Genomic DNA, 17,565 nt, shown 5'->3' with positions numbered 1-17,565 from the left:
CTCCGCCTACTGGTCTGGATGAATGTGTCTATTTTAAATCCTTGGTTGTCAGACTTCTATACAGATCAATTTTCTGTCAGTTCTGGTTGTTATTTTGTTTTTAAATTGTTGTTGTCGTTATTTTGGTTGTGTGAGGAGGCACAGTGTGTCTACCTACACCTCCATCTTGGCTGGAAGACCTTATTTCCCTGTTTTTCTTGCCTGAGGAGATATATCACAAAAAATACTGCTGTGAGAAATGTTTGAGGTTTTACTGCCTCTGTTTTCTTCTAGGATTTTTTGGTTTTCAGTCTAACATTTAAATGTTAATCCATCTTGGGTTTATAAGAAGGTAATCTAGTTTCTTTTCTTTTCTTTTTTTTTTTTGCATGTCTCTGTCCAGTAGTGCCAATACCATTTTTGAAGAGTTTGTCTTTACCCCATTGTATACTTTGGCCTTCTTTGTCAAATATTAATTGACTATAAAGGTGTGGATTTATTTCTGGGCTCTCTATTGTGTTCTATTGATCTCTGTGTCTGTTTTTATGGTAGTACCATGATGTTTTGATTACTGTGACCTTCTAGTACAGTTTGATAACAGGAACCTTGATTCCTCCAGCTTTGTTTTCTTTTCTCAAGATTGTTCTTGCTGTTTGGGGTCTTCTGTGGTTCCATATAAAATTTTGGAATATTTGTTCTAGTTTTGTGAAGTAGACCATTGGTATCTTGATAAGAATTACATTGAATTTGTATATGGTTTGGGGATTATGGACATTTTAATGATGTTAATTCTTTAATTCATGAATATAGTATATGCTTCCACTTATTTGTATCTTCTTCAATGTGTTATAATTTTGTGACTACAGGTCTTTTTTTGTATTGTTGTTCTATTACAGTTGTCCCAGTTTTACCCCTGTTGCTCTACCCTGCCGCGCCCACCCCTGACTCCCACAGTCAATCGCCAACCTGTTGTCCATGTCCATGAGTCATTTATACCTGTTCCTTGATTAGACCTTTCCCCTTCTTTCTCCCCTTATCCTTCCACCCCTTCCCCTCTGGTCACTGTCAGTCTGTTCCTTGTTCCCATGCCTTTCATTCTATTTGGCTCCTTTGTTTGTTTTGTTCATTAGGTTCCACTTATAGGTGAGATCATATTTTATTTGTCTTTGTCTTCTGGTTTATTTCACTTAGCATGATACTCTCTAGTTCCATCCATGCTGTTGCAAAAGGTAGGAGTTTTTCTTTCTGCTATGTAGTAGTCCATTGTGTAAATATACTACAGTTTTATGATCCACTCGTTTACTGTTGGGCACTTACGCTGTTTCCAGCACGTGGCTATTGTAAATAATGCTGCTATGGAGAACAACCATCACTCAAAATTGTCAGAAATCAAGTTGAATGGAAGTCTGACAACTACGGAATTAAAAAAAAAACACATTCACCCAGACTATTAGGAGGGGTGCAGATATGAAACAGGCTGGTCCATCACCCATGTGTGGTGGATAAAAATTCAGGAGGGATATTTTGGGAGTGAGGAGTTTCAGCCCCACACCAAGCCCCCCAGTCTAGGGTGTCAGAACCAGGAAAGTAAGTCCCTACAACTTCTGGCTACAAAATGCAGCAGGGATGGAGTTGGTGGAAGAAACTGCTGGACCCCAAGCAGTTCCTCTTAAGGAACCTACCCATGGTCTCATCTAAACAGACTCACTTTGTCTGAGATCCAGCACTGGGGTAGCGACTTGAAAGGAACTAGTGGTAAATGGGGAGAAACTGGAGTGCCTGGCATCAAAGCTAGCAGAGGCCATTGTCCCTTTTCTAAATCCTCCCCCAACAGCGCTGGCAGGCTGGTGCCTTATATCTGAGACTCCAACAACCAGGCTAAAACTTTCTTACCTGCCTTGGAGACCCCCAGATGCTCCACCCCACCCAATTTATGGGCCCACCCAAGCTGCTTTCCCATATGAATGATTGGTCTTGGCTCATACTTCACAACTTCATAAATCCTACCAAACAGGCAACAACTGTCATCAGTGAGCCTCAGGCCCAGAACTAGCAGCAGCCAGCCAATATTCATAGCTTGGCTTTGCCTGGGAATCTCCATGCCCATCACAAGTAGCAGCCATCTCAGATTGCTTTATAGTTCAGGCAGTGTTCCCCTGGGAAAAACACAGGTTGGGGCTGACCTTGCTCTGTACCACCCAGAAAACCCCAGGGCCAGTGCACCCAGTGGACAGCTATAGACCACATCACAGCACCAACAACCTGCCCTTGTACAGCTGATCCTCCACAGAGGCAGAGGTAGCTTATAAGTGATCACAGCCAATCCTTGCAGCTGCCTGGACTTGGTAAATCCCTTACATTGATCTGCCAACAATTGCCAAGGGCCAACTATAAGAGGAGGGTGTACTAAGCAGACACAAAGGGTGCACCTCGAGTACCCAGCTTGAGTGACAGGGGAGGCTGTGCCTCTGGACCCTAATACATTAGGCCATACTACCAAGACACAGGGAGAAAGCAGCTCTACCTAATACATAGAAATAAGCACAAGAAAGCTGCCAAACCTGTGAGACAAAGAAACATGGCCCAAATGAAAGAACAGATCAAAACTCCAGAAAAAGAGCTAAACGAAATGAAGATATGCAATTTATCAGATGCAGAGTTCAAAACACTGGTTTTAAGGTTGCAGAAGGAACTTTGTGATAGCCTCAACAATAAGAAAAAGATTCTGTGAGAAATGAAGGATACACTAATTGAAATAAAGAACAATTTATAGGGAAACAACAGTAGAGAAGATGAAGCTGAAAATCAAGCCAATGATTTGGAACATAAGGAAGCAAAAAACAACCAAACAGAAAAATAAGAAAAAAGAATCCAGAAAAATGAAATAGTATAGCAGTCTCTGGGTTGACTCAAGAGGCCTAACATTCTCCTCATAGGAGTGCCAGAAAGAGAAGAGAAAGCAAGAAATTAGAAATCTATTGGAAAAAATAATGAAAGAAACATTCCCTGGTTTGGTAAAGGAAATAAGTATTCAAGTCTAGGAAGCACAGAGAGTCCCAAACAAGATAGATGCAAAGAAGCCCACTTCAAGATACATCATAATTAAAATGCCAAAGGTTACAGATAAAGAGAAAATTTTAAAAGCAGCAAGAGAAAACAAGTTAGTTACCTACAGGGGATTTCCTATAAGACTGTGAGCTGATTTCTCAAAAGAAACTTTGCAGGCTAGAAGGGATTAGCAAGAAATATTCAGTCATGAAAAGCAGGGACCTAAGCCAAGATTGCTCTACCCAGCAAAGCTACCATTTAGATCAAAGGGCAGATACAGAGCTTCCCAGACAAGGAAAAACTAAAGGAGTTCATCATCACCAAACCACTATTATATGAAATGTTAAAGAGACTTATTTAAGAAAAAGAGGACAATCAAAACTATGAACAATAAAATGGCAAAAAGTACAAATCAGCAATTGAATTTAAAAAGCAAACTAAGCAAACAAGAAAAACAAACAAAGAATCATGGATACAGAGAGTGTTTTGATGGTTACCAGATAGGAAGGGGGGATGTAGGGCCATGGGTCAAGTTGGGATTAAGAAGTACAAATAATAGTTACAGAATAGCCATTAGGATGTAAAGAACAGTATAGGAAATGGAATAGCCAAAGAACTTTTGCACATGACCCATGGACATAAACAGTGGTGGCAGGGTTGCCTGAGGGAGTGGAAGGTGCTGGATGGAGGGGTGTAAAGGGAGAAAAATCAGGAAAACTGTATTAACATATTCAATAAAATTAATACATAAATAAAGGTACTATGAACATAGGGATTCATAAGTTCTTTTGAATTGGTGTTTCAGGATTCTTAGGATATAATCCTAGCAGTGGAATTGCTGTCATAAGGCAGTTCCATTTTTATTTTTTTGCAGAAATTACATACTGTTTTCACAGTGGCTGCACCAGTCTGCATTCCCACAAATAGTGCACTAAGTTTCCCTTTTCTCCTCATCCTTGCCAGCACTTGTTTGTTAATTTGTTAATGATGGCCATTCTGACCCATGTCAGGTGGCATCTCATTGTAGTTTTATTTTGCATCTCTCTGATGGCTCTGCCTCTGGGCCCTGTGTATGTATGTCCTCCTTGGAGAAGTGTCTGTTCAGGTCCTTTGCCCATTTTTTAAGAATATGTTATTGATTATGTTATTACAGTTGTCCCATTTTTTCTCCCCTTTATTCCTCTCCACCCTGCACCCCACCCTCCCACCAGCATTCTCATTTACCCCCTGCTTAGTTCATGTCCAAGGGTCGTTACATGTAAGTTCTTTGGCTTCTCCATTTCCTATACTATTCTTAGTTTCTCCCTGTCTATTTTGTACCTATCAATTATGCTTCTTCCCTGTACCATTTTCCCCCATTCTCCCCTTCCCACTCCCCACTCATAACCCTCCATGTAATTTCCATTTCTGTGATTCTGTTCTCCTTCTAGTTGTTTGTTTTTGTTTTTAGGTTCAGTTGTTGATAGCTGTGAGTTTGTTGTCATTTTCCTGTTCATAGTTTTTGATCATCTTACTTTCCTTAGATAAGTCCCTTTACCATTTCATAAAATAAGGGCTTGGTGATGATGAACTCCTTTAACTTGACCTTATCTGGGAAGCACTTTACCTGCCCTTCGATCTAAATGAAAACTTTGCTGGGTAGAGCAATCTTGGATGTAGGTCCTTGCCTTTCATGACTTGGAATACTTCTTTCCAGCCCCTTTTTGCCTGCAAGGTTTCTTTTGAGAAATCAGCTGACAGTCTGATGGGAACTCCTTTGTAGGTAACTGTCTCCTTTTCTCTTGCTGCTTCTAGGATTCTCTCCTTAATTTTAATCTTGGTAATGTAATTATGATGTTCCTTGGTGTGCTCCTCCTTGGGTCCAACTTCTTTGGGACTCTCTGAGCTTCCTGGACTTACTGGAAGTCTATTTCCTTTCCCAGGTTGGGGAAGTTCTTCATTGTTTTATAAAATAGGTTTTCAATTTCTTACTCTTCCTCTTCTTCTTCTGGCACCCTTTTGATTCAGGTGTTGGAATGTTTAAAGTTGTCCTGGAGGTTCCTAGGGGGTCTCCTCATTTTTTTGAATTCTTGTTTATTCATTCTGTTCTAGTTGAATGTTTATTTCCTCCTTGTGCTCCAAATCCTTGATTTGAGTCCCAGTTTCCTTCCCTTTACTGTTGGTTCTCTGTATAATTTGCTTTATTTCACTTTGCATAGCCTGTACTTCTTCCTCTAATATGCAGCCATTTCTTTGAGTATTCTGACTATCAGTGTTTTGAACTGTGCTTCTGATAGATTGGCTTTCTTTTAGTTGATTAGTTCTATTTTTGGAGTTTTGATCTGTTCTTTCTTTTGGGCCATATTTCTTTGTTTCAGTACACTTGTTATGTTATAAGGGGCAGAGCCTTAGGTATTTGCCAGGGCCGGGCAACACAAGTTCCTCCAGTGTGCTTCTGTATGTGGGGGAGGGGTTAGAGAGGGAACAATGACCCTAGCTCAGCTCTGGGCCGGCTTTCAGCCACTTCCCCTGATACCCACAAGCAAATTAGGTCCTTCTGGTGGTGATTCTTGGGTGCGTGGGTTTGTATACATTCTCGGACCCTGTGCGTTTCTCCAATGCATTTTCCTTTGAGGCTGGGAGTTTTTCCTGCTACCTAAAACATCACAGGTTTTTACCGCCAAAGGTTTTGAGTCTTTATTTCCCCACACTGGAACCCTGGGTTGCTCTGTATGCCTCACTCTCCAGTTGTTCCTCCCAGTTTATCCATGTGCAAATGTGGGACTGCCAGCTGCTGCCTTGCCCACCTGGTCCTCCAGTTGCTGCCGTATCCTGGGTCCTCTCTGCCCTGCCTGCCTAGCTCCACCCTTCCTACAGGTCTGGATGAATGTTCCTTCTTTTACTCCTTGGTTTTCTGATTTCCATGCAGTTCAATTTTCTGGCAGTTCTTGTTTTTTTATTTGTTTTTAAATTTGTTGTTTCCTTCTTTTGGTTGTGTGAGGAAGGAATGGGCATGTATCTATGCTTCCATCTTGGCCAAAACTTCCCTTTGCCCATTTTTTAATTGGGATGTTTGTCTTTCTGCTGTTGAGTTGTATGAGTTCTTTATATATTTTGGAGATCAAACCCTTGTCCAAGGTATCATTGGGAAATATGTTTTCCTATACAGTTGGTTCACTTTCTATTTTGTTGACGTTTTCTTTAGCCATATAGATTCTTGCATATCCAGAAATTGGTGGCATTTCTATACACAAAGGTGAGGTATCAGAAAGAGAAATTTAAAAAATCCCATTAACTCTTTGAACAATAAAATTAAGGTACCTAGGAATAAATTTAACCAAGGAGGTTAAAGTCCTATACTTGGAAAACTATGGGACATTGAGGAAAGAAATTGGTGCAGATACAAGTAGGTAAACACATACTGTGTTCATGGACTAGAAGAAATTAACATTACTAAAATGACCACACTACTCAAAGCAGTCTACAGATTCAGCACAATTCCTATTAAAATACCAATGACATATTTTACAGATCTTGAACAAATATCCCAAAATTTATATGGAACCAAAAAAAGAAAAACGACCCTGAATAACCTAAGCAATCTTGAGAAAGAAGAAGAAAATTAGAGGGATTATAATACCTGATATCAAACTATACTACAAGGCCATTGCAATCAAAATAGCCTGGTACTCGCATAAGAATAGTTATGTAGATAATTGGGACAGAATAGAAAGCAAAGAAATCAACCTACACCTATGTGGTTAATTAATACTTAACAAAAAAGCAGGAATATACAATGTAGTAAAGATAGTTTCTTGAATAAATGGTGTTGGTAAAACTGGACAGATATATGCAAAAAAAAAAAAAAGAAGTATCTAGACTCCCAACTTACACCATTCACAAGAATAAACTCAAAAGGGATAAAAGACTTAAATATAAGAATTTTAAATCATAAAAACCTTGGAAGAAAATAGGCCATAAAAATCTCATATGTCTAAGATATTTTTGCTGACATGTCTTCTGTGGTAATGGACACAAAGGAAAAAATAAACAAATGGGACTATATGAAACTAAAGCTTCTGCACAGCAAAAGAAACCATCAACAAAATGAAAAGGGAACCCACTAAATGGGAGAACATACTTGGCAATGATACATCTGATAAGAGATTTATATCCAAAATGTGTAAAGAACTTATAAAACTTAACTCCCAAAAGACAGTCCAATTTAATAAATGAGCAAAAAACCTGAACAGAGAGTTTTCTAAAGAGGATGTACAGATGGCCAATAGACATAAAAAAATGGTCAACGTCGCTAATCGTCAGAGAGATGCAGATTAAAACCACCACAAGATGTCAGCTAACACCTGCCAGAATGGCTAACCTCAATAATTCAACAAGCAACAAGTCTTGGCAAGGGTGTTAGAAAAATTAACCTTAGTGCACTGTTGGTGGGAATGTGGAATGGTGCAGTCACTGCAATAGTATGGAGCTACCTCCAAAAACTGAAAATGGAACTTTGACCCAGTGACTCCACTTCAAGGAATATATCTAAGAATCCTTAAACACCAATTCAAAAGAATATATATAGGCACTTCTGTGTTCATAGCAGTATTATTTACAATACCCAAGATCTGGAAACAGCCCAAGTGCCAGCAGTAGATTAGTGGATAAAAAAAGCGGTGGTACATTTATACAATGGAATACTACTGGGATGGAAAAAAGAAGGACATTTTACCTTTTGTGACAGCATGGATGGACCTTGAGAATATTATGCTAAGTGAAAAAAGCCATTCAGAGAAAGAGACATACCATATGATCTCAGTTACATGTGGAATTCAATGAAAAAAATAAACTGACAAAATAGAAACAGAGGCCTGGATACATGGAACAGACTGCTGTTAGTGGGCAGAGGAAGGAGGGCAACTAGATGAAAGAAAGTGAAGGGATTAGCTGAAGAACCTATGGATATAACCCACGGAAACACACAGTGGTATGGTGATGGCCAGAGGAAGGAGGAATGGTGTTTGGGAAGAGGGTGTTCAAAGGAGGGGGTAAGATGGGGACATCTGCCATAGTGTGAAGAATAAAAATAAAGGAAATATTTTTTAAATATGAAATTTATTGAGATACAGAGAAGAGAGCTGAGTTTCTTGGAGTTATTCAAATAATATCTATTAGGTAACTTTACATATTTCAGTGATAGGTAAAAGGGAGTGATAATTCTTTACAAACTGGAGTAAGGCTATTGCATATCATCCTTTTAAATTTTGGAATATTAATAAATGATCTGAGAGCTAATATCTTCTAGCCCTCATATACTGAATATTAGGTATCTTTATTTTTTTTAACAAGAACCAAATTTCATTAATATATAAGCAAATTACATACGTACTTATCTTTGGGAACCTGACTTACATGAGAGAGGCAAAGTCCCCACGTGCATGAGACGTGCAGAGGTAGAAAGGGAACATGGTTAGGGAGTGCCAGGCATTTTAAATGTGTTCTCTCAGTCTTTCCCACCATCATGCAAATGACATATCAGCAAACCAAGTCAAAAAGTTTACTTACTCATTCATTTATTAAACCAAATCATAAAATTTACTCACTAATTCACTTATTAAACTGATAATTCTTGAATGCCTATTTGTCACCTGCACTAGATGCCATAAGTTGTAGCAGTCAACAAAACAAACTTGGAACCTTCCCTCAGAGACTTCAAAATATGATGAGAAAGCAAAATTGATTATAGAAATAAAATGAAATTTGATTAGTGATAAAGTACTTTGCCGAAAGTCACAAAGTTTATCTATAGCACAACTGGGTTTTTGTTTCAAGGCTGTACCTAATTATGAAAACCCACATTCTTTATACCATGATATTGCCAGATCAAGATAAAGGCAACTGATGTTTATGACCTCTGCACTCTATCTTCAGCACTAGATCATTTATAAGGATTCTTTCTTTTTCCTGTGAGGTTGGTAATATGATTTTTGCCATTGTTCAGATGAGGAAAATAAGTCTTAGGTTAAATAATTTGCTAAGGTGGTAGCTGAGTACTATTGCTTGGATTTTGATCTTGGTCTTGCTGTAAAGTCTGTGAAGTAAGAATAATAAAAGCTTAACAAAGAATTGACAAAGACAGAAGTTGGTTATTTACAAGATTAATTGTAAATAACAAATAATAAAAGAGTTAACAAAGACAGAAGTTGGTTATTTAACAAGATTAATACATTAAATTGATAAACACTGAAAAAGACTGATGAGAGGAGGTAAAAAATTTTTTTGAGAAGCACAAATTACCAGTGTTAAGAATGAAATAGGTGATTTAATATAGATCCAATAGGAACTAAAAAATTAGAGGATATTAGGCACAACTTTATTCAAAAGTATTGAAAATTTGATGAAGTTAAATTTCTAGAGAATCAACTTACCAAAATAACACTAGGAAAATTAGAAAATCTAAATAGTTCTATTGACAAATTGAATTTATCATTAAACACCTCCCCTCAAACAAAACACATGGCTTTGCTGGTGATTTAATTCAAACATTTTTAAATAAACCAGTATTACATACCCTCTATCCAAGAATCGAGAAAGAGGGAACACTTAACTGATTAAGGTGAGCATGAACTTGATATCAAAAGAGATATTATAATTACTAGTTGTCTCTCTTGGAAATCAATGAAGAAATACTAAACAAGGTATTAGCAAATGTTAGGGATATCTAAAAAGCATAATCAGTCATGACCAAGATAGCTTTAGTCCAGAAGTACAATGTAGTTTCTTCCATAAAGGGAAAAACTGATAATCTCAACATGTGCAGAAATAGCACTTAATAAAAAGTCAACATTATATATACTCTTAGCAGACTAACAATAGAACTTTCTTAATTTGATAAAGGTTATCTCTAGGTGTATCAGTGTGAAATATTTAAGTATATCTACCTGAGATTAGGAATGATACAAGGAAGTTTCTTATCACTTTTACTGAGAAACGTACTGAAGATCCTAATCAGGGAATAAGAAAAAGTAATGAAATTTAGAATGAGTGGAAAGAAAAAAGAGATTATTCAGCGATAACATGATTGTATATAAAAAATACAAAATAATCTACAGATAGAGTATTAGCATTAATAACTGAATTTTGAAATTTTGCTGAAATTCAATATATAAAATCAATTGTATTTTTTTAAAGTGATTGATTTTAGAGAGCTAGCGGGAAGGAGAGAGTGAGGGAAAAATGCAGAGAGAGAGTGGAAACATCGTTCTGTTGATGCGCTTCATTTATGCATTCACTGCTTGATTGTTGTATGTGTCTTCCTGACCAGAGATTGAACCCCTGACCTTGGCTTATGGGGATGATGCTCTAACCAACTGAGCTACCCAGCCAGGGCCAAATATACCAGTAACAGCAACACAGAAAGAAGGTTTTAATTACCATTTACAATATCAAAGAACATCAAATGTGTACAATACATGTGTCTTCAAATTAAAGACATGCAAGACCTCATCACAGAAACTATAATATTTGAAGTGAAATTAGCTCTGGCTGGCATAGCTCAGTGGATTGAACGCGGGCTGCGAACCAAAGTGTCGCAGGTTCGATTCCCAGTCAGACCACACACCTGGGTTGCAGGCCACAGTCCCCAGCAACCGCACATTGATGTTTCTCTCTCTCTCTTTCTCCCATCCTTCCCTCTCTAAAAATAAATAAGTAAAATAAAATAAAATAAAGAAATATTTGCTTTAAAAAAGTGAAATTAAAGACCTAAGTAAATGAGGAGAAATGCCATATTCATGAATTAAAGAGCTCAATTTTATAATGATTGTAGTCTTTCTATTTTTATCTGTAGATTTAATACAATCTCAAAATTTTAGGAGCTTGGTTTCCAATGGAAATTGTCAAGCCCATTATAAAATTTATATGGAAATACCATGAACCAAGAAGAGCCTATATCAATTTGAAGAACAGAGGTAGAGAACTATCAAACCTTACTCTGAAGCTAAAATAATTTACATAGGTAACTTTGTATAAGGACAGGCTAATGGTACAGAACTGAGGGTCTAGAAACCAAGATATATAATTAGAAACTTGATTTATTGCAAAGATAGACCTTAAGAGTGGGTGGTGGTATGGCCCATCTTTTTCTTGTGTTTTCAAATAAAATGGTGCTGTGTCAATTGGATATTCATGTAGAAAAACACTAATCATGCCTTCTATCTCACATTCTACAGAAAGTTATTTCAGGTGGCTTGTTTATCCAAATGTGAAAGGCGAACAAATAGAATTTCTGGAGTATAACTTCATGAATGAAAGACATTTTCATGAATGCAATATGGGAAAAAATTTTAAACAGGATACTGAAAGTACTAACCACAGAGAATAAGGTTAATAACATGCACTGCGTTCAAATTAGGAACTTAATGACTTTTTGAGAGTGGAACATTGTATTTATAATACATATAATCATCAAAGGGATTGCATAAAATCTATAAGCAACTTTTATAAATATGTAAAAGATGGAAACAACCAATGAGAAAAACAGGCAAAAGATATGAATATATGCTTCACAAAAGAAGTATCCAAATGGATACTTACCATGCAAAAAAGGATAACTTCTTAGTCATCACAAAAAGGCAGATGAAACCACAGTGCTCACTGAAAAGAACAGTTAAAATAGAAGAGACTGGTAATTCCAAATTTTAGCAAAGTTGTGGGACTCTCACATTCTGTTGCTACCAGTGTGGATATAAATTGTAATGATGACTTGGGGAAACTGGCAGTGTATACGAACACTAAGCATACAAATAGCTGATGACCTAGCAGAAGTGCATGTGCATATGTGTTTACTAAAAGCCATTCACTGGAGTGTTCGTGATAGCATTATTTGAAATACCTTAAAAAATCAAAATAACTCAAACATACATCGACAGTGGGAAGGATAGATAAACCAAAGTAAATTTCTACACTGGAATAGTTGATAATGCCCAAAATGAAACAGCTACTGCTATATACAACAACATAGATGAATTTTACAAATAGAATATTGACTAAAAGGAGCCAGACACAAAATGGCACTTACTTTATGGTTCCATTTATGTAAAATTTCAAAAACAGATAAAACTAATCAATAGTGTTAGAAGTTAGGACAGTAATAATATTTGGAGAGTTGCATTTGGGAAGCCACACAAGATTCATAGGTGCTATATACTACCTGGCAGGATAAATACCAGGATCACAGAGTGGTTTCCCAGGGTGAGGCTCACCCATTGCACTCCAAGTGTGCTGACTCCTGGGATTTCCTCAAATGTGGGAAACTCTACTACATAATTTGTGGGATTGGGGGACTGGGTTCTTGCTCTCCCCTGGGGAAAGAAAAAAAATTCATAGGTGCCGATAATACTTGGTTTCACTATCTAGGCGGTAGTTACATAGGTGTTCACTTTTTGATAATACATAAAGCTGTGCTTATATAATTTGCATACTCAAATCATTACTTTATAGTTTGCCCACTAACAAATGATATATTTATATTAAGCAATGAATGTGAATAACTGGCATTAATTGAAAAAGTAATTATGTTAATGGGCAAGCTTACAATTACATCTAGAATTATAAGTATTATGAATTATAAATATTACTATAAGATGCCTTTTAAGAATGTGCTATGTATGTTTCTGTTTTTAAAACGTTTTGACAGTTAATCATTTATGGACTGGGAAATTTGAAGACTACTCTATTTTAGCCAATATTTTTTGTCATTTGTTTTGAGAGAGAGAGGGAGGGAGAGAGAGAGGAAGAGAGTGAGCTTTAGCCAAATCTTTTAAATGAAATATGACTTTAAATGTTTTTCAGTTAAGGTATATATATACTTACAGTGTACATTCAACTGATAAAACTGAAACCTTACCATAATGTTGAGAAGTTGTGCTTTTCAAATCCTTTGAAGATAGTTAAAGCAATAAGTATAATTTTACAGTATATATCAGTATTCTAGTTTTATGATGTTGAAAGTATTCTCTGAAGTTGCTTGTGTAATGCTTTCTAGGATTATATAGACACTTACATAATGATAAGGAAAAATTTCTTTACAGCTGCCTAATTCTTGAAATCTACTAAAAATTTAAAACATATCATCACTGGATGAAACTAACAACAATCTAGGCAAAGCACTATACCTCATTTTCAGTTAATTATTTTTATATAAAATACTTAATTTTCCTTTATTTCATTTATTAGTACTGAGAGAGAATTGATAGTATATACTACAGTTAAATTCTATTATAACCATATTAAGTTTTAAAAATTAAAACATTTTATTTTTTCTTTGTTTTTTAATATATTTTATTCATTATGCTATTACAGTTGTCCCATTTTCCCTTCCACCCTGCACATCCTCTCCCACTCACATTCCCCCGCTTCAGTTCATGTCCATGTGTCATACTTATAAGTTCTTGGCTTCTACATTTCACATACTGTTCTTACCCTCCCTCTGTCTATTTTCTACCTACCATCTATGCTACTTATTCTTTGTACCTTTTCCCCCTCTCTCCTCCTCCCACTCCTCTGTTGCTAACCCTCCACGTGATCTCCATTTCTGTGGTTCTGTTCCTGTTCTAGTTGTTTGCTTAGTTTGCTTTTGTTTTTGTTTTAGGTGTGGTTGTTAATAATTGTGAGTTTGCTGTCATTTTACTATACATGTTTCTTATCTTCTTTTTCCTAGATAAGTCCCTTAAACATTTCATATAATAAGGGCTTGGTGATGATGAACTCCTTTAACTTGACCTTATCTGAGAAGCACTTTATCTGCCCTTCCATTCTAAATGAAAGCTTTGCTGGATAGAGCAATCATGGATGTAGGCCCTTGCCTTTCATGACTTGAAATACTTCTTTCCAGCTCCTTCTTGCCTGTAAGATCTCTTTTGAGAAATCGGCTGACAATCTTATGGGCACTCCTTTGTAGGTAACTCTCTCATTTTGTCTTGCTGCTTTTAAGCTTCTCTCCTTTTCTTTAATCTTGGGTAATGTAATTTTGATTTGCCTTGGGTCCAACTTCTTTGGGGCTTTCTGGGCTTCCTGGGATTCCTGGGAGTCTATTTCCTTTGCCAGATTGGGGAAGTTCTCCTTTATTATTTGTTCAAATAACTTTTCCACTTGTTTCCCTTCCTCTTCTCCTTCTGGTATCCTTATAATTCGGACGCTGGAACATTTAAAGATGTCCTGGAGGTTCCTAAGACCCTCCTCATTTTTTTAAATTTCTGTTTTTTCATTCTTTTCTGTTTGGTTTTTTCTTTCTTCCTTCTGATCTACTCTATTGATCTGAGTCCCAGTTTTCTTCCCCTCACTATTGGTTCCCTGTGTATTCTCCTTCATTTCACTTAGCATAACCTTCATTTTTTCATCTAATTTGAGACCAAATTCAACCAATTCTGTGAGCAGCCTGATTACCAGTGTTTTGAACTGTACATCTGATAGGTTGGCTATCTCTTCATCACTTAATTGTATTTTTTCTGGAGCTTTGATCTGTTCTTTTGTTTGGGCCATTTTTTTTTTTATCTCGATGTGCCTGTTACATAGTGAGAGGCAGAGCCCTAGGTGTTCAGCAGGGTGGGACAACCCAGTCACTTTGTTGTGACACTGTATGTGGGGCAAGGGTCCGAGAGGGAACAATGATGCTTGCTCCGCTCTTTGCCGGATTTCAGTCACTTCCTCCACTTCCCACAAGCAAATTGGGCCCTTCTGGTGCTGATTTCCATGTGGGTGGGTTTGTATACATTCTAGGACCATGTGGGTCTCTCCAATGAGCTGTCCTGTGAGGCTGGGAGTGTCTCCCTGAGCCTCAACCCCCAACATGTGACCCCATCAGTGCCTTGAGGCTTTATTTCCTGGCTCTAGGACCTTGGGTTGCATGGTCTGTCTCACTCCCCAGTTTTGCCTGGTTTATCTGCCCGCGAATGTGGGTCTGGACACACCTCACCCCTCCACATTACACCATCTTGCTGAGTCCACCAGGTGCCACCTTGCGCGCCCAGGTGGGCCAGCCGCCCTGCCTTAAGCCCTCTCTGTTCTGGCTCCCTGATTCCACCCCTCCTACCGGTCTGAAGGAATGTGTCTTCTTTAACTCCTTGATTGTCATACTTCCATATAGTTCAATTTTCTGTCAGTACTGGTTGTTTTTTTGTTTTTTAATTGTTGTTGTCCTTATTTTGGTTGTGTGAGGAGGCACAGTGTGTCTATCTACACTTCCATCTGGGCTGGAAGTCTAAATTAAAACATTTTAATTTAAAAGTGTCCATTTGTTTCTTTTTCTTGTTTAAAAAACAAAGTGGACATTGTTATTCATCAACCATGTTTTATGATATTTTCTACCTTGCTTCTGTGTGTATTTGTATGTATCTACAGTATGTACATTTACTAACACCAGTAGATTATAAAAACAACCTTTTGTCTCATTTATAAGCTTAAAGGGGAGGAATATAAGTTAACGAAATAATTTAACTTTTTAGCAACGTTCTTCTAATAATAGACACTGGACCATAAATGAAAGAGGAATTTCAGCTATTTGGGCCTGGAAGTATATGTTGGCGTTCTAGATTCTGGCTTGATAATTCAGTGATTTACTTGATGACAAATCCAGCAATCTATTTATATTATCAGTACTATAGACTTAATCTTCTCTTAGTGTTTCTACTACCTAGTTTGTTACCTACCTCCCTCTGCTTTAGTCACTTTGCACCAGTAACCATTAAGGCCTTTTTGCTGTTTTGCTGGCTACTAAGCACATTCCTGCCTCTTCACTTTTGCTGATACCTCTGCTCAGATCTGTAGTTCCCAGATTCTCCCTACACTCCCTCCATTATATGCAGGTCTCTCTTTTTGTCACCTCAGAGATAGATCCTCTGACCCTTCTCTGTAACAATTCCCATCATTCTCTTTTCTTATTCCCAAGCTTCATTTTTTACATTATCAGCATCTGATATTCTGTTGTATTTATCTTTATACATTTCTCAGTAATTATAAGCTCCATGAAGGCAGGGACTTAATTGGTTTTGTTTACTACTATATTTCCAGCACCTAGAATCAAGACAGACACATAGTAAGCACTGCATAAGTATTTGCAGTTAGAGTGAATGAGTAAAATGTAATGAAAAGCAAGTATCAGTCTGCAAGGCATAGCCCTCAGGTAACTATGCAGAATTCATTGATTTATTTCCCAAACAAATGTAGGATTGCTATTAGTTCCAGCATGACTCTCTCTGTAAGTATTGGTAGTAAATTTAAAAAGCACTGTAATAATATAGCAAACTTCTGATCTTATCCTTCAAAGGAGGAGGAAAAGCACATGAGTGAAATTATATATAGAATATTTAGCTTTGTCTTTTATGAAATAAATAATGACTAAAAATAATATTTGTTCCAAATGCATTGTCTTAGTTCTTGTTTTTGATAATTTAAAAATATTGTAGTACCTGCTCAAGTTCCAATAAAAGTTATATATTCATGTATTTTTTGTTTGTTTTTCTCTTTATATCTATTTCCATTCTACCCACCCCCTTTTAAAAGAATCCAACCCAAGTTGGAACAGCTCTTCAGGTTTTCCATAATCTTGGAACTTTGAAGAATACTATCACCAGTGTTGTGGAAGGATATTGTGCTACTTTAGAAGAAAGTATCAGCGGTGCATTAGATGTCAAAGTTTTGACTCAGCCTTCTCAGTCAGCTGCAAGAGGTAAGGATATGGTTTATATTTAGTTTCTTTATTTATTTATAACCAAGAAGCTCTTTGAGTAGTATATAAAACACTTGAGTTTCAAAGCAACTTAATGACTCATTTTTAATAGACAGAAAATGAGAGAAGAAATTATGTTTCATATTTTATTTAGAACATTTTTGTCTAATCAGTGAGTTGAACTGGCCAATTGGTATATTCAGAAGTTGTGGATAAAAATCTATAAACTGTGACTTCATTTAGTTCAGAGGAAACAGATGCAGGGGAAAAAAAGGAACATATTTTTTTTCTCTGAAATCCATATCCTCACATGTAGTTCTTATTGAGATAGAAAATATATTTTAAGGAAATGCCATCTCTATCTTAGCTTTTTGGGCTTTTCCTTATAATTTTAGTATTCAGGAACAACAATGGCAAACTATAAAGATAGAAAATGACAAAACCTTTGGAAACATTACAACTATGGCAACATCTAAAAAAAAAAACTACTAAAGATAGGTAGAGCCAAGTTGAAGAAGAGTGTCCCCACATTGCACCTGATAGAGACATTCACATATGTAACATACTTCACAGATAGGAAAGACTAAGTTGTGTGTACCTCTCACTTACCTAGGCAACCCCAGCTCTCCATTTTTCACCTTATATTCTTTCTTCTCTCCTATTACTGTGGATGAGCTGTACTTGTTCTACTTGTGCATTAGATCCCATTATTCAAAGACATTGTTTTAATAGATTCCCCTCTCTGCCAGCTCATCAGGTTTCATTTTTCACTTGTCTTTTTCATCACATATAATCATGCTAGTGTATGTTCTGCTTAAAGACAATCAAAC

The 17,565-nt window shown here is 36.9% G+C and overlaps 1 protein-coding gene and 1 non-coding gene across 3 annotated transcripts in view; both read left to right on the top strand.

The window, feature by feature from the left end:
- The window catches only part of COG5 (component of oligomeric golgi complex 5), a 361,130-nt gene that overhangs the window by 168,942 nt on the left and 174,623 nt on the right, over positions 1 to 17,565 (top strand). For both annotated transcript variants that reach the window (XM_045828077.1, XM_045828076.1), the window contains one exon: positions 16,570 to 16,735. In XM_045828077.1, the coding sequence (XP_045684033.1) occupies positions 16,570 to 16,735 (166 nt within the window). The remainder of the gene's footprint in view (positions 1 to 16,569; positions 16,736 to 17,565) is intronic.
- LOC123812310 lies at positions 12,214 to 12,374 on the top strand. Its single transcript, XR_006784583.1, has one exon. It is a non-coding gene; the product is annotated as a U1 spliceosomal RNA (small nuclear RNA).

The sequence above is a fragment of the Phyllostomus hastatus genome, unplaced genomic scaffold, assembly GCF_019186645.2.
Source record: "Phyllostomus hastatus isolate PE091 unplaced genomic scaffold, TTU_PhHast_1.1 phas_scaffold_78, whole genome shotgun sequence".
Classification (NCBI taxonomy): Eukaryota; Metazoa; Chordata; class Mammalia; order Chiroptera; family Phyllostomidae; genus Phyllostomus; species Phyllostomus hastatus.
The sequence above is the reverse complement of the archived record's forward strand: the minus strand, read 5'-3'. Positions and strand labels throughout refer to the sequence as shown.